We start from the raw sequence: 22,059 nt of genomic DNA, 5'->3' as shown, positions 1-22,059 counted from the left end.
TAACAGAAATGCACTGTCTCACAGTTCGGAAGGCCAGACGTGGCCTGTAGATACTTTTTAGTTTTGCAGCCTTTTAGGGCTGGCTCTGATCAAGACAGAGATCCTCATGGCCATGGAGGTGAGGGGCTCACGGTGGCTTAGAGATAAAGAATCTGCCACTGCTTCTCTATCCCCACTGTTCCCAGTGGACACGCTTTGCACAGTGAGGCATCACAGAGAATGGGATGCTCTGGTCCCCAGGCCTCTCTGCAGTGACACAAAACGGAAGAACCCTAGGGATGGGACTCAAACACTTCCCCTTCTTGGGCTTGGACTTCAAAGATGCCTGCCTGCTGCCAGCCCCATGGCCCAAGCTCCCAAGGCCCCAGCAGTGACCCCGTGGAGTCTAGTCTGGATGGGACAGCTGTGTTCTCATGCAGAGGCTGTCCCTTCAGAAGGCTCCTGCCTGAAGAAATAGGGGCACAGTTGACACAAAGGGGCACAATTATCCTACAAGTTGACCAAGAGCCCAGTCTGCACTGGGGAAGCGCCTGCCATCTTTTTTGCGTTTAGGGTCCCTTGGAGAATCTGCTGAAAGTCATCTCCCTGGATACACACACATAGGCACAAATGTTATGGTTTGGTTCTAGGCATTCCTGGAGGCCCCAAAGCCCACCCACACCTCCTAAGGAGGAGTCACCAACCTCAGCAAGGACCACCTCCCCCACCACCCATGAAGGTCCTTGCAGTGAGTGAAGCGTTTCCAGGTGAAGGAGTGTGCACCTGAGGGGGCGGGGAGGGGCGGAAAGCGTGCTTGAGGGGAAGGGCACACACACTGCCCACACAGTAGGGAAAGGCTGCCGAGAAGGGGGCTTCCTCACCAGGCCCTGGAGCCCAGGAGGCAGGAAGCACCTCCCCTGTGGTGGGTCAGGATGCTGAGGCAGAACCAGAGGGCTCACCCCCCCAACACAGTGTGAAGTGCCATTAGCCTCCCCACTTCAGGCCAGGGGATGAGATTCTGGCAGCAGAAAGAATTCAGCCCAGAAGTTAGGAGGAGACACTGCGGTGAGATGTCAGGCGCTGGAGTGGGTTGAGGGGAGAGCTCCCTGCAGGGACTGGGGGTCCGAGGAAGGGCCAGATGCATGGCATGACAGTCCCCTGCCCTGCTTCCATCAGGACAGCTCTGCTCCCCTCTGTTCCCACACCGTCTCAACTGGCATGTAAGATTTCACTTGGGAAAAGGAGTTGCTGATAAAACCATGTGTGACACCAGGCCTCACCTCTCTTTCTGTGACACCTGTTCTGACCTGGGAGCAGGGCAAGGAGCCCCTCCCCACTCTAGGATTCGAAGCTTTTCTTGGGGAAGGTTTCTTTTTCCATCAAAGCCTGACAAAAGAGTACACACACACACACACACACACACACACACACACAGCTGGTAGCAGACCCTGCCTGACAGTTGTGAGGACATAGCTAGGAAAACAGCGAGGTAACTGGTACCGGGAGAGAAGGAACATTGGTCCTCTTTGTATTTCCACTGAAAGTGAAAAATGAACTTCTACACAGTAGGTCTTGCTGTATTGTGCGTGGGATTAATGAGACAAGGTAACTCATTCTTGTCTGCACACACTATTTCATCTGTGTTGTAATATTCCCTCAGTGACCTACCTTTTCAAGTGAACTGATCGGGGGGCTTGCTCTTCAGTGGGGCACACTGGGGAGCTTACATTAAGGGCACTCTGCTGCTCCCAAAGCACCTTTCTTGAGCCCTGGCGAGGACAAAGCCATCCCGCAGAGTCCACAGGCAAAGCTCCTCGCGGCATCCTCGGAAGGAGGCCAAAGGCACAGGAAAGCCGGCCCTGCCCCCTGATGGGCTAGGGATGGACAGAGGTGGACACCCAGGCTCCCCACACGAAGGGAACCTCCTCGGGCTGGGACAATAGCGGCTTCCCTCTGTCACCTAACATGGCTATGGCACCCACCAATTTCCCCCTAATTCTTCATGAACCTGTTTTCACTGCCAATGGAGTCATCCCTCAAGGTAGCCAGGACCATGCTTCTTTTCTGCTGTCTAAAGCAGGACTGTCCTTCGCTGGTTTTACATAGCCCTCCTTCAGACCTGAAGGTGGAATGTGGTGGGAATGGGGGCACTCAGGGACCCCCTCATCCCCTGTTCACAGGATTCAGATAAACAAGGTCTATTATATCCAGTGTCATGTGTCTGGGCGGGGGAGGGCAGAAATCAAAAGACAACTGGCCTCCTCCTCATTCCCTCCTGCGGGCCATGCACCTCCTGCCTCAGCTGGTCCAGCATGGCTCTTGTTCCCCAGTGTCCTAGTTGGGTGGCAGCAGGTCCTCTCTGTATAGGTGGGGGCAGGAAAGTCTAGTCCTGCCCCACCCACCATGGCCTGGGCCAAATGCAGCATGAACCCTGCTCCAAAGAGAGGGGCATCTGGGCAATGTGGCAAATAGGGGGTGCGGAGGAGCCAGGGATGGAGGGAGAGGCCGGGACTGCTCTGGATGGAGAGAACCCCTTTCCTCCAATGCCAGTGGCCTGCTTGGAGGCAGGGGGATGGCTCACTTGGCCTCCACCAGCCAAGCCAATGTTAGAATCCATCCTTGACTGGCTGTGCCAGGGTTATGATTAAGTTACACAGGTCAGTGTCCCCATAAGGCTCAAATGCAGAGCCCGGGGCAGGCGGGCGGGGGGAAGCAGCTTGAGCACGTGCATTCGAGCAGTCTCCTCTGTGGTCCCCAGAGCTCACATGGAGCCTGCAGCTGCCATAGAGAGCTCACCACTCCCCACCTGACACTTCCTGGCACAGAATGCCAGAGCCATTCTCTGACCCCACACGTCTTCCATGCCCCACCTTGACCCTCCAGCCAGGAGTGTGCATGCAGTAGGCACTTAATTAGTATGTGCTGGCTGGCTATGTGGCAGGGTGAGGTGTGCATGGGCACCTGTGTCTATGGCAGGTGGCCCCCAGCCCTGTAGTGTCCATAGGGAACTCACTTGAAGTTCTCTGGATACTCTGTGATGGCCATGTTGATAACATCCAGGGCATGCTGGTAGTGTTTCTGGGCAGAGAAGAGGAGTGCCAGCAGGTGGAGGGCGTTGGCATCATCCCTGCACATTTTCAGGGCCTCCTGCAGCTGCTCCATGGCACTGGAGATCTGCCAGAGAAAACTGCCAGTTTAGTGACCTTCTCCAAGGCCCAACCTCCCCCAGGACTTTGGTGCCAGCACCTGCCAACAAGGGCATAGCGGACTCAAGTGAGCTCCTGGGCCCTGGGTGGGGAGGGCTCATGCTCTGATGAGAAAACACACCCTAATGACATGGCAAGAGGGGTCTGCTGTCCCAAGTCAGGCCTGGGAAGTCACTGCTGCTCAGGCCTAAAGGGGAGCAGGATTATGGTGTGGCACAAAGGGTTTGGGCAGATGCCAGGGCTGTAAGAAAGCTACCCAGGTCATGAGCTACAGACCGAGAGATGGCCTCTTCTCCGCATGGTTTATGTGGTGATGGAGGCTGGCAGACAAATATCTCTTCCCACTCGGAGGGTCATAGTGGCAAGAGCTTAGGCTCTGGGGTGAGCTGGGGGCATGGGTCCCAGCTCTGCCACTTCCTAGCTGGACCCTTTGGGTAGCCTCTCTGAGCTGCAATTCTTAGCCATCAAAGTAAGGATAATGTTCACGCCCATTACAGTGGCTGAGAGGGTGAGACGATGTAAGAAAACGTCTGCACCGTCCTGGACATGAGTGAAAATGTGCGTTTCCCTCTTCAAGCCCCCAAAGCCCAGGCAGCGACCAAGCAGGTAAGCCTCTTCCTTCTCATCATGAGGGATGTGTTCTCTCACACCCTCAGGACTGGCAGCTTGCATCGGCTCTTGCAACCCTACCCACGTCAGGGCCCTATCCCCCCAGGAAGCTCGGGATTCTTTTCTAGAAAGTCTTGCTCCTTACCGAACCTCAGACGTGGGCCTCCCAGGCTCCCTGAGGGGCCTATGGTCCCGGTATACCTGGCCCCAGCCAGGGGTCCACCCAGCCTCTCACCTGCTGTGAGCACTAGTGCCAGGCCCAGACTCCTCCCACGGGAGCTCCCTTTTGTGGAAAGTTCAAGGGAAGTGAAGGAAGCTAAGTGGTCACTGGTTCAGCTTGCCTGTGTCTCCGTAAGGCTACTCCTCCCTGGCGATTCTCCAGAGCACCCCATTATCCTGGGCTGAGTATCTAAATCCACAGCTGTCACTGCTCAGGCAGCCACACGTGCTCCGAGCAAGATGGGCTGGAAGGCTCCAGAGATCCAGGCAGGCCAGGTTTAGCCCAGAGTCCATTCCCTGAGGCTCCCAAGGTCTGGAGTCCCCAAGGAAAATGGGTGCCAGGCTCCACTGGCCTAGCCCTGCCATCTCTCTGGGAGGACAGACACCATTCACCAGAGGTGGCTGAATAATTAAAGATATTAAAAAGATATCACCAAAGGTTTATCATGAACTTGATTGGTGTTTATACAGAAGGCTAAAATACAGTGGTCTCAGGTATTTCTGACCGTGTTCCTTGCAAAACCAGAGCAGAGTGATGTTCCTTGGGGAGAGCGGCAGAGAGGTACCAAGTGCCTCAACCAAGACCTGGAGTCTAGAACCATGGGGCACAGGGGGGAAAAGGGCTGGGACAGGTGGTGGCAGCCTGGAGGTGGAGGCAGGAGAGTGAGTTGAGGAGGGTGGTGGGCAGGTGCAAGAGGAGGGGAGAGAAGCAGCAAAAGGGAGAGGGAAGGAGAGCAGGGCCACCAGGGAGAAAAAGGCTGAGACAGGAGACCGGGAGAGATGAGTGACGAATCCAGTCAGGGTACACACAGGCGCTGGGACAAAGGTATGGGCATGGGGGTCCCAGTGATGGGAGTAAGGGTGCAGTGAGGGGAAAAGCCAGGCTGCTGCAGGGCTTGAGAGGAAGGTCAAGCAGACAGCAGCATGAAGCACCCAGGTGACCCCAGAGCCAGGAGAATCAGCTCGCGGGACCACCTGAACACAACACCAGAGGCTAGGAGGTGACACAGACCAGGAGGCCAAGTGCAGGCTGGCAGATAAGGCTCTAAATGAGTCAGGGCACAGGATGCTTAGAGCCACATGGCATGTCTAATGGGGGCAGAATGGGCTCTGGAGCAGAAACCTGGCTTCAGTGCTGGCTGAGCTGAAGCTCGGCAGGGTCCCAGTTCCTGCAGTATAAAACAGGGCCAAGGGCACCCTCCTCATCAGATGGAGGGCTCACCCAGCTCAGTGAGGGGCACAGCAGTACCCACGATTGCCCGGGCCGCCATCACCTGACCACCAGAGGATGGAGGCTCTGTTGGCTTCTCTCCAAGAGTCTAGAGGCCACCCCGGTTCCCTTGGTGCAGATACAGAGAGCTGTGCTGTGGACGCCAAGGCTGTCTGCAGTCCCCGAACGGTCCAGAGACCAGCTCACTGGGTCAAGGCCAAGAGGTCCTGCTTTGGAGGCCAGGGGTGTGCACCGAGCCCCAGCCTATGTGAGGCACGCACATGAAAAGCAGAGGTTCCCAAGGGCCTGGGAGAACGGGGAGCCCTGGCCCTTTTATGAAAGGTGACCCACTGGATGGATGACTGCCTGGCCTTACTCCCTGGACGGACCAGTGTCCTCACAGCACCAACAGCTCAGCTGCTCAGCTTGGGAAAGAAGGTGGGTTGGGCAGTGGTGGTAGCTCCAGTGGGGCCAAGGTGGCCAGGGGATAGGAGGCCCCCTACCAGGTCCTAGAGGCTGAGCCTAATGGTACTGTCCACAAGGCCAGGGACAAGCTCTGGGGTCCACAGAAACAGCTCTGTGTGTCAGTCACCCTGCTCTCCTAGATCTGTGGAGAAAGCCCAGTGGAGGTGAGGACATAAATACTTCCTGTGGTCACTCATCAACTTCTTAGGAGACCGAACTGTTCAAGGGAGTGTGAGGACAGAGAATAATCCCTTCCTGTGTGCCCATGGGCTCTACCACATTTTCTGACTCAATCCTTACTAGGTCCCTCTGAGGTGGCGTATGAAGATGCTCAGATAACAGATAAAAAAACAGAGACTGAGAGAGGTTAAGTCACTTGCAAAGGGTCACGTGGCTAGTAACAGCAGTGGTGCCAGGAGCAGACCCGCAGCCCTCGGGGACCTGGGACTCAGGAGATATGACAACCCACCTGGCGGACGAGGGCCAGCTGCAGGGAGACATAGAGGATGACCTGGGGGTCACCGGGCGCCAGCTGCTGGGCTCTGTGTAGGGAAAGGGAGCGACAGGTCAGTCAGTGAGGATTGAGCACCCAGTGTGCGATGTGCGCCTCCAGTGTGCCAGCCCTGTGTTGGGTGCCGCAGGGCAAAATGTCAAGGATTCTCAGAGGGTGCCTGGTAGGGGAAGATGGTGTTGGCAGCCCGTCAGCATCAGGCTCCAAGAGGGCTGGCTCTGCTGAGGTGGGGGGCCATCTGGGGAGGGGAGGACTGGGGGATGGGCACTGCCTCTCACTCTGGGCAACTGTTAGCCTGGCTGAGGCCCTGCGGTGGCCTTGTACAGAGCCTGAAGCCTGATCTCTCCATCACAGGATAGAAGGGAACACTCCTGTGCATGGAGGGCCTGGGAATGGCCTCTCTGGGAGAGAAGCCTTGGGAATGAAGAGCTAGCCCAGGCAGCTCAGCGGGGGTTGGCGGGGATGAGACTCTTCTGACTCGCTGGGTTCAGGAACAACCTGCCCCAGAGAGGGGCTGGATGTGCTACATGTTCCCACAAAGATGGCACAGGAGTCTAGGGCAGGCCCCAAACCAGCAGTTTCCACATCAGTCCTCAGAAGGAGTAAGACACACAGGGCTGGGAGGGCAGAGCCCTGCAACAGGCCAGAGGAGCCCAGAAGGATGCTTGGGAGGGACCCAAGGCTGGGATGGAGTCAGGGACTTAGCAAGGAGGAGGCCTAGGGAGGGCCACCACAGGGGAGGGGCTTCTCTGGCATCCCCTCCCCTCCTTCCCTCCAGGACCCCACCTTGGCTGCCAGGATATCTCTGAGCAAGGGGGTGGGGGTGGGGGTTGCGGTGATTCTCACAGTCCTCTGGTTGAAGACTGGGCTGGGAGGAGGCAAACACCAATTCTGTGTCCCTGCTACTAATACAAGGTGAGTCTCTAGTTATCTCACATAATTATCACAACAACAATGGGCTATCACTCCCATTTTAGAGGCCTAAGCTCCCAAGGGCAGGGGCCAAGCCTGGGGGCACTCTACCTGCCCACAGAGCTGGGTGTCCTGGTCAATAAAATGGGGATGGAAACCATTCAGTTTACACCAGCGGGCTCACTGGGATAAAGCATGTGGATGTGCTACCTCGGGCCTCTGCCGTGGCGGGGCCCTCCTCACCTCTCCAGTGTCTGCAGTGCTTTCCGGTGCAATTCGTCTTGCTTGGATTTCAGAGTCGCTGCAGGAGACAAGACGGAGACAGAGCCATGAGCGGCTGCTGAAGGGGTGCCGACCCAGCCCCGCCCCATCCAGGCCACTGAAGGGGTGCCGACCCAGCCCCGCCCCATCCAGGCCACTCAGGCTCTGCAGGGAGAGGCCCCACCAGGGCCCTATCTGGCCAGTGCTTGCACACTCCAGTGGTTCCGGTGGTGCCACCCACCGCCCTCGTTACCAGGGGTAGGTGTGAGGTGTCCACTTGGCCCCAGCTTCCCGGCGTGTTTCTTGCCACACCAGGGCCTTCCACGGCCACCTGAGCCTTGAGAGACAGGTTACCACCACATGCCTCCTCGGGCTTCCTTATCTACAGGCTTCTTCTTTTTTAACCACTTTAACACATTTTTTTTTTTGGCAAAATTTTTTTACATTTATTTATTTTTGAGAGACAGAGTGAGACAAAGTGAGAGTAGGGGAAGGGCAGAGAGAGAGGGAGACACAGGATTGGAAGCAGGCTCCAGGCTCTGAGCTCGAACCCACAGACCGTGAGATCATGACCTGAGCAGAAGTCGGACGCTCAACTGACTGAGCCACCCAGGCGCCCCACCACTTTAACACATTTTAAGTGTTACATTTTAAGGGCAGGTGTTTGAAGCCTTAGCTGCAGGCTGAACTACCTGGGAAGCTTTAAAATGATTGTCATCCAGGCCCCATCCCAGCCCTGGTCAGATTACTCTTCCAGGTTTGGTCTGCATGGGGCCCCATAACTCCCCTTCCTGCAACGACACAGAAATAGGTGGCTGCCTCATCGATGGGGGGTGGGGGGAACACACAGCTGAGCTGGCAGGGTTGGGGATAGAATGCCAGGTTTGGGGTGGCTGGTGTGGAATCCATCCGCCAAGCACAAGTATTTATTAAGCACCAACTGTGTACCCAGCAGTATGCCACATGTCAAGGGGGGGTTAAAAGACCCTAGAAGGTCACAGCAGTGCTGAGGGCAAGAGCAAAACAGAAGAAAGACACCATGGGGTTCGGGCAGGCAGCACAGTACAGACTACAAGCACTACAGGAGTTCTAGAGGCAGGTATGAGCTCCTCTGCCCAAGAGCTGGGGCCTGGGAGGGTGGGGAGAACTGGGTCCATGAAGAGGGCATGTGTAAGAGTGTGAAGTCTGGGTAAAAGACTGGAAACTGGACTGAGGGTGTGTGTGTGTGTCTGCACTCAACGGAGATGTGTTGGGGGTAGGCACTGGTGGGACAAGACGCCTGAGAGGCTGCTGGGAAGTCTGAACCCCCCAAGCGGACGCCCCTAGGCTGTGGCACTCACCGTCAGTGGCCTGCAGGCTGTAGGTGAGACCCAGTGCCAGGTAGCCCTTGGAGAGGAACTCCCCAGCTTCTTCCCTCAGGTCTATCACCATTGTGGCAAAGTGCTCTGCCTCCTCCAGCTGCAAAGAGGACAGGCAAAGGTCAGTGGGAGGGCTTTCCTGGACTCAGTCGCCAGCCTGGGACACTCAGAACTACAATCCCTCATGTGTGGGCAGCACAACCAGAGGCCACGTGGCTTGTCTGAGACCACACAACCACGGAGTGGAAGAATCAAGGCTGTTTCCTCCATCAGCGACTCCCTGGAACTCCTCCCTGCAACCCAAGGACCTGTGATCAGTGTCAGAGGAGAAAGCTTCCCTCGCTCCAGACATTCTAGCTCCCCCAAAAGGACTCTGCCTAGAGCATGGACCCAGGACCAGGCCAGCTGGTGAAAGCTCCTTTCATCATCTGGCCTCTGTAGGAGCCTCTGTCTGTCTCTGCCCTGTGTGGCAGAGAGAGGGAAGCCAGGGCTGGTGGGGTTGGGGTAAGGCAGGGCTTGGGGACTGGGCCCTGGGGACACCGCCCACCCTGCAGAGTGGGCAGGCTGCCACTCTGGCTCTGTCTGTGAGCTGGCTCCCTGACACAGGGAGCTCAAACTTTTCAGGGGAAAAAGGCCTGAGGCTGTTTTTGTCCCGGGAGCAGGAAGAACTGTTCCGGTTGGAAAGGAACCAACTGGCGCAGGTCACGTGCACACACACCATCACACGTGTCATGTGACACAAAGAGGGGCTCCCACGGGGGTCAGGCTAGTCAGGGAGACGGGGGACAGCTGGGGGATGGTCTCAGCCATGCCCACTCATGGCCCACAGGCCTTGAAGAGGCCCCCTCCCTCCTCCTCAGCCCAGGTATGGCATCTGCCCACATACCTGGCATGGCAGTGTACTGGTCTTAGTGTTCCTGACAACAAAGATGGGAGCCGCCCCACAGCTAGGGGGCTGAAGGGACCACACCCCAAGCCCCGCTGCCATCCAGATGTCAAGGCCCCCTGTGTGGGGCATCTCGCCCCCAGCAGAGGTCCATAAAGTCAGACAACCAGGGAGCAAGATTCAAACCCAAGTTGGCTTCTGACACTCGTGCCAGTGCTGCTTCTACCCTGTTCTTGTCCCTGCCACCCCACCCTGGCAGGAGAGGGTCAGCTCTGTGCATCTTGTGGCCTGACCACTGGCCACAGCCGGGGCGACGGTGGACCCTCCCTCCCTGGAACGTGGAGTTGAGATCCCGAGACAGAGGCCATCAGCAGAGGGGAGATTAGTTGGGGAGTCTGCCCTTTGTGCACAGTCGGGGTACATTCTGTGCAGGGAAAGGGCTGAAGGAGCAGAGAACCCACTGTGAAGGGAGGGAAACAACAGAACCCAAACACAAGGAAGTAGAACATGTGAGCTGACAGCCCAGACAGAGATGGCAGGTGGGGGAATGAATCCCTGTGTGGCCTGCCCACCATCCCTGACCAGGGCAGTGCTCCAGCCCCTTCATGCTGGTGCTCTAGCTGCTGGCCTGGACAGCAGGCCACCTCCAGGTTGGTGGGCTGGTCACTGAGAGGAGTAGGGGGTCCAGGGACCTGAGCTCTGACACCATCAGGCCCTAGAATTCACAGTTTGGGGAAGGCCATAGCTCAGGAAACTCCTCAGCTGCCTGCTGCCCATCTCAGCTGGCCAGGGGGGCCAAGCCTGTAGCAGCTAAGACCTGTTTCCTTGCACCACCTGGTCCAGCAGGACCTGAGGCAGGGGGGTGGGGGTGGGCTTGGGGGCCTGAAGTCAGAGCCAGGTTGAGAGAAAAGCCCTGGAAGATGAGCTCCCAGACACAGACTCTGATACTCACCTGGCACCTGACAGCTGTGGGGCCTGGAGCAAATCACTTAATTTCTATGCCCCAAAGGTCCTCTGCTGCAAAATGGGGAGTTGGACCCCACCTCCAACTGCTCCTCCCCACAAACCTCCACCAAGGCTTCTGCAGCAGCAGGCTCTGTGATGGGCCCAGCTGAGGAACCCAGTGATAAGGGGGCAGGATGCCTAGGTGAGTTCACAAGGAAACCCCGCAAGCGAACAGGGTGGCTCTTAATTAAGGCTCCCTGTGTAATGCTGGCATGGGGCTACTGGAGCTCCAACAGAAGGACAATCATGTGGCTGTGGTTGTCCAAGGAGGACTCATGGCGGGGGGCATGGGGGGCAGGAGGGACCAAGAAAAGGGTTAAGTGAGTAAACTCCACCTTTCCTCCTTCCTAACATCCCATTGCTGACACGGCTCATCACGTACAGTCTTTAGGCATCATTATGCCCCATCCAAACAGGAGCAAGCTTGTTTATAAACCACCAATTACCAGTTACAGAAAGAATCTAGAAACCAATTACATCCATGTGTATACACTCTTCCCATGACTATGTCCTTCTACTCAGCAAACGCCGGCTTCTATCTCCTCCTTCCCAGGTAGGGAAGGTGCTGAGAACAAGGCTCAACAATTACTGGCAAACAGGGAGAAGTTACTCTCCAGTTCACACACATCATATTCTGGATTAGAAGAGCTCGCCACACTTTAGTTTTAAAAAGTGAAAACAGGGGCACCTGGGTGGCTCAGTCAGTTAAGTGTCCAACTTCTACTCAGGTCACAGTTCATGGGTTCGAGCCACACATCAGGCTCTGCGCTGACAGTGTGGACCCTGCTTGGGATTCTCTCTCTCTCTCCCCCATTCCCTCTCTCTTTCCACTCCTCTCCTACTTGCACACTCTCTCTCAAAGTAAATAAATAAACTAAAAACATACATCCTTAACTTGTCCAACTTGTGGTCCACTCTGACCCCCAGGTCAGGAGCCTTCCTCAGTCAGTACTTGCCAGCCTTGTTTGTCCATGTAGTTTAAGCACTGTGTCAGCATTTATCTCAAATCAAACTCACAAAGCTTGAATATACCATTTTCCCTAGATGCCCAACACTATTTTGGTTCCTACCACCTATTACAAAGCAGCCTTTTTGCATGAGGAGTCACTGTAGTGATGATGAAGGGGAAAAAATATCAATTGTTTTAAATATGTCAACGTACAACATGCTAACATACAGTATTAATATAGATGGGAGCTCTAACTGGTCAGCGAAAGGAAAAAATGCTGTCACAGCAAACAAAACAAAAACAAAACAAACCCAAGATTTATATGTATTTTAAATATATTTTAAAAACAAGAAATATGTATATAAATATATAATATGTATATTATATGTTTACATAAGTATACATATATGTATACACAAGTATACACACACACACATACACACTACACACACACATAAACAAATTTGTACACACACAATGCACCATTCCCCTTCATCGAAGACATGAGTGGCAATCCTAAAGCCCTTGAGAAAGTGGCTTTGTCATGTTTGTTCTGAAATACTAAGTGCCCAGCCAAGTCCACACTCAGTTCCACACTCAGGAATAAGCTCTCCACACGGATAGCAGGGCAGCCTTGAAAGCTGAGAACACAACCCTGGGACCAGACTTCTCACACTCAAATCCTGGTTTGGTTACTTACTAACTGTGTGACCTTGGGTAAATCACCTCACTTTGCCGTGCCTCAGTTCCCTCTTCTGTAAAATGGTGTGACAAGTGTTTGTCTGTGAGGCAGTTGCTGGGAGGACTGAATGAGATAAGACACAGTGAATGCTCGGAGCAGTGCTTGAATAAATGTAAACTATTATCATTAGCAAAGTGAATTTCTATCTATAATTAGTTGCATCTTCCAGAATTCTCTTAGGCATCAGCCTGACAGATGTGGCAAGTGCCATCTGAATAAAGTCCTCATGCCCCCTTGTACATGACCTCTCTGACAAATCAGGAAGTGGCATCAAAGACTGTCCTGGAAGCCAAAGTGGGTACTACTGCCTGCCTTTTATCTCCTGCCTCAGAAAAGGAGACAATACAGAAGGACCAGCTGGGTCTCCGCAGCCCTGTGCAGTCTACTGTGCCAGCTGATCAAACCCTCTGACCCTCTATCCACAGTCCAGAACACACAGACCTACACCCACTAACCTACCCTTTGTAACAATACTCACCCCTGCTGTGGGTAACACACTCAGAATGATATTTTCCATCTTATTCTCTGATAGTCTATTTCAATTTTTTCTTAAGAAAGAGTTCTATTTCACAACCCACGAACGGGTCTCAGCTTCCAACGGGAAAGCCACAGCTCTAATCCAGGGGCTGACTGAGCTGCCCATCTACAGCCACCCCCATCAGCTTTCTCCCTGGGACTCCCTCACTTGGCCTTTTCAGTCTCCAGACACTTCCTATGGTGGCCTCAAAAGTTGGCAGCTGGTGGCTCTGCAGTTGGGGCTGCTGTTTCTGCAAGATTAGCTCAGATTACAGTGCTGGGCCCTCCTTGCTCAACCACACTCTTCCAGGGTGACAGGTTTTTAAAGTTCTTTTCAGCTGTTCTCCTTCCAGTGATACACTACTTTTTAAATATCTCCTTTACCTATGGCAGTCGTGTAACTTCGCCATGAACCCCACATAGAGACCCCCTCCACGCCCCTGCCTTTCCAGAGAGGTTTAGTGCAACCTGGTGCATCATAGCACCACTGCCACCTGATGGAACAGGTGTCTCATAGCTGAAGGTTCTGGGGCACAGGGAGCTTAGGGGACCTGTTCGAGGCCACCTGGCTAGTGACAGAATGGAGTTTCTAACCCAGGTCTCCTGAGCCTACATCTGGATCTTTCTGAGCTACCTGATTCACAGCTGCCCTCTGTGGGTCTTCACTCTCTTCCTCTCTGACCCTTTGGGAAAAGGAGGCAATGAAGGTTCTAACGTGTGGACCCTTTGCTTCGGCTTTCCGGAAGTAAGGGAAGTGTTCCCATGACTTCACAAGTTCCTAACGGCTCTCTGGTCTTCCTGACTTGGTCCCTACACAGACAGGCTTCTGACTTACACACTTTGCTCTTGCTTGGCTGCCTTCTGCTTCAAGGGCTGCCTCATTCATCTCGCATGAGGCCAAAGAGGTTGTACCCCTGGCATTTCATTCTCTTCCTCTTCCTGGGAACCAGAGAAAGTTCCTTTCTGAACCTCTCCAGTTTCTCCTCAGTCCCTTCCCATGGGGCTCAGGGCCTGTTGTCAACTGCTCCACTGAAAATGCACTTTTCCCTTCCCAGGAGGAACAGGACGAAACTTCTGTATTTCCACAGGCTAGCGGCAGGATTGCTGGCACTCTGTCTTCCCTGTCTCTTAAACACTCATCTTCCTGGCTCTGGCCACCCCTGAATCTGAAAAATGGAGGTAAAAACACAAAAGCATGTGCTTTCTGAGAACCTGCTGTTTTGAAGGGTCTGTCACAGGGATAGCGGCCATTCATCAGGTACTTGCAACGTGGTAGGCAGCAACACTGCTCAGCTCTGGTGTTCACAGCCACCTGTAAAGGGTGGATGTGACAGTTTCCATGGTACAGATGAGGCATGGAGAGGGCAAATTACTCCCCTAAAGTCACACAGCTACTGAGCGGGCAGGGATTTGAACACGATCCTCTCTGTTTCCAAAGCCTGCACTATTTGCACGGCCTCATACCGCCCCCTCGGGAAGAGGCCCAGAGACAGCATACAGACCTTTCAAAAGAGGAGCATGGTCTGCTTTTCCATTTCATAATGCCCTTCTTGTGTGCGAAACACAGCACACATGCACACCCCCAGCTCCTGTCCTCCTAGGGAAGTTTCACCTTTTTAAATTAAATACATTTTAAGTAATTATGTTTGGAGAGAGACTAAAAAATATTTACATCTCTTTCCTTCTTGCCCCAAAACTGGCTGGGGACCTTAGCAAGACATGGGCCATGGCAAGGCAGGAGGCTACCACACGCAGCAGCAGTTACTGGGTCAGAGCCTGGGATGCCCCCCCACCCGCCACCTAGGGGAGCCTCAGGCTAAGCCTCGGGGCCAGTACTCTCCCACCTGACCCCATACCTGACCCAGGAGCAATCACCTTGCATCAAACCCCACGTCAGCCAGCATGTGGCCATGCAGGTCCCTCTGCCTGGTGCCCTCCTTCCCCCACCACTACCCGAGGACAACCTGGCTCTCAGACCCAGACCTAGCCTAGGGTGTCCCATGCTGGCTCTGGGCATGAGGACAGGACGTGGGGACAGCAGGTGCTCCACCTCTGGGCACATGGCCACCGAGGCCGGTTTAACCCAGCACAACTCGTTTTTCAAATGTCCCAGTTTCAGCCTCCTTTCCTGCAACCTGGGCCAAGTTGTCCACCCCTAGATTTCTGTCCCCAGCTCACGGGGCTTGGCTGGGCAAAGGCTGGGGCTGCTGGGGGCTGTTGTGAGCCAGAAGAGCTGCAAAGGCAAGAGACAGAGGTGGCATCAGATGCCTTTCACAAACTGTGCTCCATTCCAAGTACTAGCACCCCTCTGCCCACTGAGGTCAGACCTGTTCTTCCTGTTTGTGGCCCTGCAAATAGAAACTGCTGGGCCACCCCTCTCCCGGCCTCCTTGGAGAACAGGCTGCCCTTAGCTACCCACGGTCTGCTCTCTGCCCATGCCAACTCGGGAACCTGAGAACCACTGAACCAGAGGCAGACTTTCCACACTCATCCCTCCCAGCCAGCTGGGGCGGGAGTCATTCTATAAGATATTAGCGGACACCTAACCACATGCAGGGTTCTTTGCTGGGGAGATATGTGGGGTGCAGTGTGGTAAGGAAAGAAGCTCCCCGACTATTGGGAAGAGAAGTACCACACAAAGCAGAATTGGTTGCCCAGTGATTGGGCTCATCGGCAAGTAGGATCTATCCAATAAGCACCAGACATTAACTCTGACCTGGGGTTTAAGAAGGAAGAGAGACAGTTTCTGCCCTCAAGAAACACTGGTGATTACAATGTAATGTGCTAGGTGTCCAAGGCAGGTATAAATGGAACTTTAGGGAGGTGCAAGGGTTCCAGGTTAGGGACGGCCACCAGGAGGCCTGGCCCTCCAGCATGTCCTGGCTCTAGTCTGGACCCAACTGAAACCCCATCTCAAACCAGCCCCCAAAGCCGTGCATGCTTCTCAGCTGAGGTTAAACAGCTCACCCTCCTCTCTGATTCTGATGACAAGTCTGCATGTTTAAGTTTCCTTTTGGGCTTTTCTATTTATGTTGTCATTGATGACTTTGCTCCTAACTCATCTGATTTCAATTTGGACTGATTTGATCCTAATTTTATTACCATGTAATCTGAATGCATGTAATGACTGTAATTATGCTGCTGAGGGAAACAGCTCCTCCACGGTGGGAAGACCTAAATTTAGGCTTCCTGGCAAGGGACTGCTGGCTGGGTGGACACCCACAGCCACCTCAGAGCTGGCGGCCTATGAGAGGACAGAGGCCCTCCCCTGCCCCCGCTCAGTGAGGCGGGTATTTGGGGCTTTGCCCCAGAGATGGACTTGAGGCCCCTCTCAAGAGCCTCAGAAACATGCAGGAGTGTGAGTGAGGGGTCCGTGAGCCCCCCTTCTCTGCAGCCCCCAGCTCACACCATAGCCCTCTGTTGCGGTGCTCAGTCTGGGTGTCTCCTCTCTGCCGACACCCGCAAACCAACCATGTCCCCACAGCTCCCCACTTCTAAGATGCAAGACACCAACAGTCCCCCTGCAAGGATTTGGGGGGCAAGGAGTTTCCCTGCTAATCATAGCGTGGGGAAAGCAAGCAGTGATGGAAGAACCCACCAGTAGCCTGACCCTCCACAGTCCAAGGCCACCTCCTCTGTGAATCTCCTTGACCCATCTAGCCTTCTACATACTTTATGTCATTTATGCCACATATGAGGAACAGACTGTAATTATTTCCATTTTACGAATGAGGAAACTGAGGCACAGCAAGGTTAGTACTTTACTCAAGACCACCCAGGGGCTGGGCAACAAAACTTTTACCCACATCATCACACAGCCTCTTCCAATGCCTGGAGCCTGTTATAGGTCCTTCTGCCGAATTTCTCCCTCACTAAAACCACCCTCTAAAGCCTGGGGCCGGCTGGAAGCCATGCTTCCCCCTCCCCCCACCATTCACAGCGAGTGGGGCCATGCAGGGTCATGCAGGCACTTCAGCTACAGGAATCTGAGACTCTGGAGACAGAGGGGAAGGTGCTGTTTCTTCCTTGCTCCTCATGCTTGGGGGTCAGCCCTCTCCGTGGCAGACAGGACAAGGCCCACCGGGGCTGTGAGGTGGGGACGCAGGGGAGGGTCAGGGCCAGTTTCTAGTGTCCGGAGGGACTTGGCGGGAAGGGTTAGAACACGAGTCTCCCTTTCCAGGGCTGGATACCTAAGGAAGTGGGGGGGGGGGGGTGGCAGCAGGAGCCAGACAGGCCACTAATTCTGAAGCATCTGCTATATACCCCTGGAGCCTGGCCCCTGCTGCCCTGAACAAGCCGGGCACCCAACCATGGTGAGGGTGGGCTTGGGACAACAGGCAGGGGAGGACTGTGTATGGCAGCAGCTTCCTTTAGGGAGCTGCTGGGCCTGGAGGGCAGATGAAGAAACTGGGGCTATCTTGCCTGCAGAGAGAAGTGGGCTCCTGCCAACCTGAAGGAGCAGATGTACTTGTTCTAAGACAGCCCCTGACATCAGGAGGCTGATGCAGGCTTAAGGAAGGAGAGACCCTTAGGAAGTGAGCTCCTAGTGAGAGGAGACACCATGCAGAGGCCCTGCCTCAGGACCCCATAGACTTAGAGCAGCCACCACAGGAGCCTGGGTTGGGGTGGGGGGGCAGGGGGTGCTACAGGCCCAGCGCCTATCACCTGCTTCCGTGAGGGCCTCAGGGCCTGCCTGCAGTAAAAGCCCATCCTCTGGGGAGAGGGCTCACCGGACAGTTCCGCAGCCCCAGCAGACCCCCAGGCAGGCAGCTGAGCACAGGGCAGGGACCTGTAGTCTGGAGCCCAGAGGAACGAGGGGCTGACAGAGGAGGCCACCCTCTAGTCCTGCCCACACAGAACTGCACCCTGCAGTAATGTGCAGCCTCTATGCAAACGATGGTTGGCCCAGGTGCTCCAAGTCCTGTCCACTACTGCCCTGCTGGGCGGGTGGCAGGCCCTCTACTTTTGACTCTACATTCGGCTCTCTGGAGACCACAGCTCAAGCCTGAATCACAAAGCTGACACCGTTCTGAGTTGGGGGACCAGCTGCTGCAGATGGAGGCTGCTTTTCTCAGATTTCCCCTTCCAGGCCTGTCTGCCTCCCAGCTTCCCTCGCGCCCCCACCCCTTATACACACAGCAGGATTGCATGCCTCCATCTCATGCTCACCACCACCCTCCCGCAGGAGCTGCCGGAATCTGGGCCCTACCCCCACGGCTCACTCACCCAATGCAGGGACCCGATGCAGACCTTGGCGGCCATCAGGGGCACAGTGGGGTCCGAGGGCCGAAGCTTCATGCACTCCCGCAGCAGAGACACGGCGTAGGCTGACTGCAGAAGAAAGGGCAGGTGACACCATTACTGACAGCCCTGGGCCTCAATGGACTGGGTGCCTCATGCCTACGGCGTGGGGGAGCTCCCAAACCGCCAGTCCTTGCTCTGTACCCCTTTCCTCCCAAGAGCCAGGAAGAGGGCCCAGTGAGAGGAGCACAGGTCATGTTGGTGGACAAATCCCTCCTGGGCTTCAGGTTCCTCATCTGGAGAATGGAGGCTGTGACCTTTGCCCAGAGGTGGTGTGCCAACAGCTAAGGTAACAGCAGGTGGAAGCTCTTCGGAAGGAACTCAAATATGAACCATGGAAATTATAGAGGCCAAAAGGGGCTCTCTCAAACTTCTGAGCTCAATAGCCTTCGTTTTCAGGGGACGGGATGACACCAAAGCCCTGCAGGAGCTGGAGGCAGGGCTGTGGTGGGGAGATGAGACGAGGCATAAACGCTGGCAGAGGAGGAGGAGAGAAGTCTAGCTGGCAGAGCCAAAGAAAACCTCCAGCCAGGAATCCGAGGCCCCACAAGGCTCCAGGGACTCGGCCACAGAGATGGGGCCAGAATGGACCTGCTGAGAATGGCCATGTGTGGAGGGAGGGCCAGGAGGAGAGACCATCTGCAGCCAGGCAGGCAGCAATATGACCAATCACAATAATGAGAAGGAGAACACCAGCTAACACTTACTTAGATCTTACTATGTACCAGGCACTGTTATAAATCAGGGCCAAATGTGGCCCTCTGTCTGCTCTTGGAAATAAAGTTTTATTGGAACTCAGCCACACCCATTCATGTATGTATTGCCTACAGCTGTTTTTATGACAGAGTGGAGTAGTTCCCACAGAGACTACTTGGCCTGCAAAGTCAAAAATATTTACTATTTGACCCTGTATAGAAGGTCTGCTGTCCTCTGTGCTAAGTGCTTTATAAATATTAAGTCATTCATTTTTCACAACTCTTCTATAAGGTAGTATGCTATGTCCCTATTTGTAGGTGAGGAAACTGAAATGCAGAGAAGTTAAGTAGCTTGTTCAAAGCCACAGTACCCATAAGTGGCTGAGCTGGGGTTTGAACAGTCTGGCTCTAAGCTTGTAACCACTGCCCTATTCTGCTCTGTGGTGACTACCTTGGCAGAAGAAGCCTGTGTCTCCCTGCTGCGCGCACACACACACACACACACACACACACACACACACACACAGTCAGGGCTTCTGACTGAATCCAACACTTTTCCAAGAAACTCAGCAGTGACACCACCCCAAGTGTGCACACTCCCATGGTTGTGTGACCCCCAGGTAGGCAGGCAGGCAGGGGCATGCGTGTGTAACTACAATTCCCACATGCTAAGCCCTGCTGCGAGTCAAGCTTCCTCACCATTAATTAGCTTTCACCCTCCCCAGCAACTCCGAAGGTTATCACTGAGGAAGTGGGATTCTGTTAGGCTTACTTGTCCCCAGCTCAGTGAGACTGGCAGAAACAGACCTGGAACTCAATATCTGTGTCCACCCTAGACCCCCAGCCTCTCTCTAGCTACCCCTCCTTTCTCAGCCCAGACATGACAGACTGAGGCTCTGGGCTCAGGCTTATTAGGCCAATTCCAGGTGTCCTAGTCAAGGGCCAGTTCCCGGCCCAGTACTGGGCTGGGGTTGTGGGGTCACTGCAGGAAGGCGGAAGAGGTCATGACTCTTGCCTATCAGGTGCCTGCACAAAGGTCAGGGACAGAAGACAAAAGCTACCATTCCCCACTGCTCTCTTGGGAAACACAGGACACACGAGGGTGTGAGACCAAGCACAGGAAGGTGTCAGCAGACGACCTGTTCTGGCAGGCTGGGAGACTGGCCTAGGCTGCAGGATGGGAGGTGTCGTGAAGGGCCTGAAGGGGCTGCCAGGAGATGCACAGCTCCTGTGAATGCAACTCCCAGCACCCCCCACCACGGCCCCCTGTCCACACAGCACAGCAAGCCTCGGGTTCTCCTTGGCCTCCTTCCCTGGCTGCTGGCCTCTGCAGGGTTGAAGTGTTCCCTGACCTTGAAATAAAGGTTCTATAACCCTGACTGTCCATGTTCACCACACACAGACCACAAAATGCTGCTATTTAAGGAGCCAACTGAGGACTCCACAGTCACGGTTGGCAGCTTTTTTTTCCTTTTTCTTTTTTTTTTTGTCATGCTGGTTACCTAGCAACGCAGCCAATGTGACTGCTGAGGAGACCAAGAGAAGGAGCGACCTAAATCATGTCATGGACCTCATCGTTTCTTCCTGCAGGTTGAGGTGTCAGATGTGTTTATATTGGCCTGGCCTCACCTTCGGCACAAGTGCAGGTACAAGAACCTTGATTCCTACCTTAGGCTTTGGCAGAGGCCAGCTCTGGCCAATGTCGAGGGCTGTCTGGGCCAACCAGGCAGACTGAGCTGGTGTGCAGGTTCCTGAGGGGAGTGGAGAGTGCGTTTCCAGAACAATCTCCTGCTACACCAAATGCAGGGATGGGTATAACCCAGTGTCTCCGGACTGTGGGGTCTCATGTGCGAGGAACTCCCACATCACCCCAACTCCCTGCCTATATGCCCATTCTCATGCCCACCTTGCTGGTCTGTGAAGGAGCCAGGCCCGAACACCAACTCCCTGAATCCTGGGACGTGCCAGACTGCGTGTGGACCTCTCTGATCTCTGAGCCTGGCTCTTCTCAGTAAGGGGGTTCGAGATCCCGTACCTCCCAGACTAACATGACACCTTCTCCTGAGACTGGGGGGCTTCCTGGAGTACCACCAGATATTAAAGCTAACTTCTGAGTGTGGTACATTCTTCTGAGAAGGGTCCCCAGCTTTTCTTGGCATCTCAAAGGGGGTTCATGATTCACAGAAGGGTGAGGACCACTGCTGTGGCCCTGGGCCTCTCCTCCTGGTTCATGCTCACTATTATAAGACTAGAGGCTCTTTGTTTCCCAGAGTTGGGAAGAAGCTGTCACATGCCCCTGTGAGCTGTCTGCCCAGGCTCTGTGTAAGCTCCAGCCCTACCTCCTCTCCTCCCTCAGGCCTCACTCTGTCTGTGGCTTGAACTCCCCCTGAGCCTTGACAGGACCCTGCTGAGCACAGAGCCAGGGTACATCATGTCTGTGCATTTAGGAGGCTCTGGGAGGTCAACTTGATGGGGGAGGGGAAGAAGTCTGGGAAGACAAACTTGATAGTGGGGGGCGGGATGGTGCAGGGGTGGGAGGCTCCCCAGGTGATTCTCACCATACTCCCCTGGCCCCTTCCCACCTGTCAGGCTGCAGCCCCTGCTCTTCTTCCTCTTTCCTGCCTGACCCAGCCAGCATGGCCTCCATTTGTGGGGGAGATGCTGGCAAGCCCAGGAGGGCCCGCCTCGGAGACGAGCTGCAGGGCTAGAAATGGCAGGTGGCACAGATGGGCGGGGGAGGGGGCAGGAATTCCCTCAGCCCCACAAAAGGGCTCTGGGTGTTTACAGCTCTTGGCACGATTTGCAAGCTCCTGCCACCTTATTTCCTGCATTCATAACGTCCTCGGCTCTAACACCCTCAGCACCCAGCTCCGGAAAGGTTTTCCTTTCATGTTACTGCTGAAAATAGAGGTTTATGTAAGTGTAATTCTCATCAGAGGAGAAAGCAGGGGGTGCTGGAACAGGGCTCGGTGGGTAGAGTGCAAAGGTGGCCCTGGTGACCTGGGATAAGGGCAGTCTCCCTGCCCCCGCCCCAGCCACATCCTCTGACGCAGTCCTCCCTCTGAACTCCCAAACTCCCATGTGGGAGCTGCTGTTCTGCTCCACCCTCAACCTCTCCCTCCCAGGCAGGTCCTTCCATGGGAAGGTCCTTTCCTGACACCACACTCGATGGGCAGGAAGAGAGCTACGGCCCAAATGGAACAACATGCTCCTTGCCCAGAAGCCTTGTCCCAGG

General features: G+C 54.8%; 1 protein-coding gene across 3 annotated transcripts in view; it reads right to left on the bottom strand.

Annotated features, from left to right (window-relative positions):
- Positions 1-22,059, bottom strand: part of TTC7A (tetratricopeptide repeat domain 7A) — a 119,827-nt gene that overhangs the window by 39,945 nt on the left and 57,823 nt on the right. For all 3 annotated transcript variants that reach the window (XM_027072511.2, XM_027072513.2, XM_027072512.2), the window contains 5 exons: positions 18,055-18,159; positions 8,713-8,830; positions 7,355-7,412; positions 6,158-6,230; positions 2,993-3,153 (listed from right to left, as the gene is read on the bottom strand). In XM_027072511.2, the coding sequence (XP_026928312.1) occupies positions 2,993-3,153; positions 6,158-6,230; positions 7,355-7,412; positions 8,713-8,830; positions 18,055-18,159 (515 nt within the window). The remainder of the gene's footprint in view (positions 1-2,992; positions 3,154-6,157; positions 6,231-7,354; positions 7,413-8,712; positions 8,831-18,054; positions 18,160-22,059) is intronic.

This window comes from Acinonyx jubatus, chromosome A3 (assembly GCF_027475565.1).
Source record: "Acinonyx jubatus isolate Ajub_Pintada_27869175 chromosome A3, VMU_Ajub_asm_v1.0, whole genome shotgun sequence".
Classification (NCBI taxonomy): Eukaryota; Metazoa; Chordata; class Mammalia; order Carnivora; family Felidae; genus Acinonyx; species Acinonyx jubatus.
This window is presented reverse-complemented; position numbering and strand designations above follow the sequence as displayed.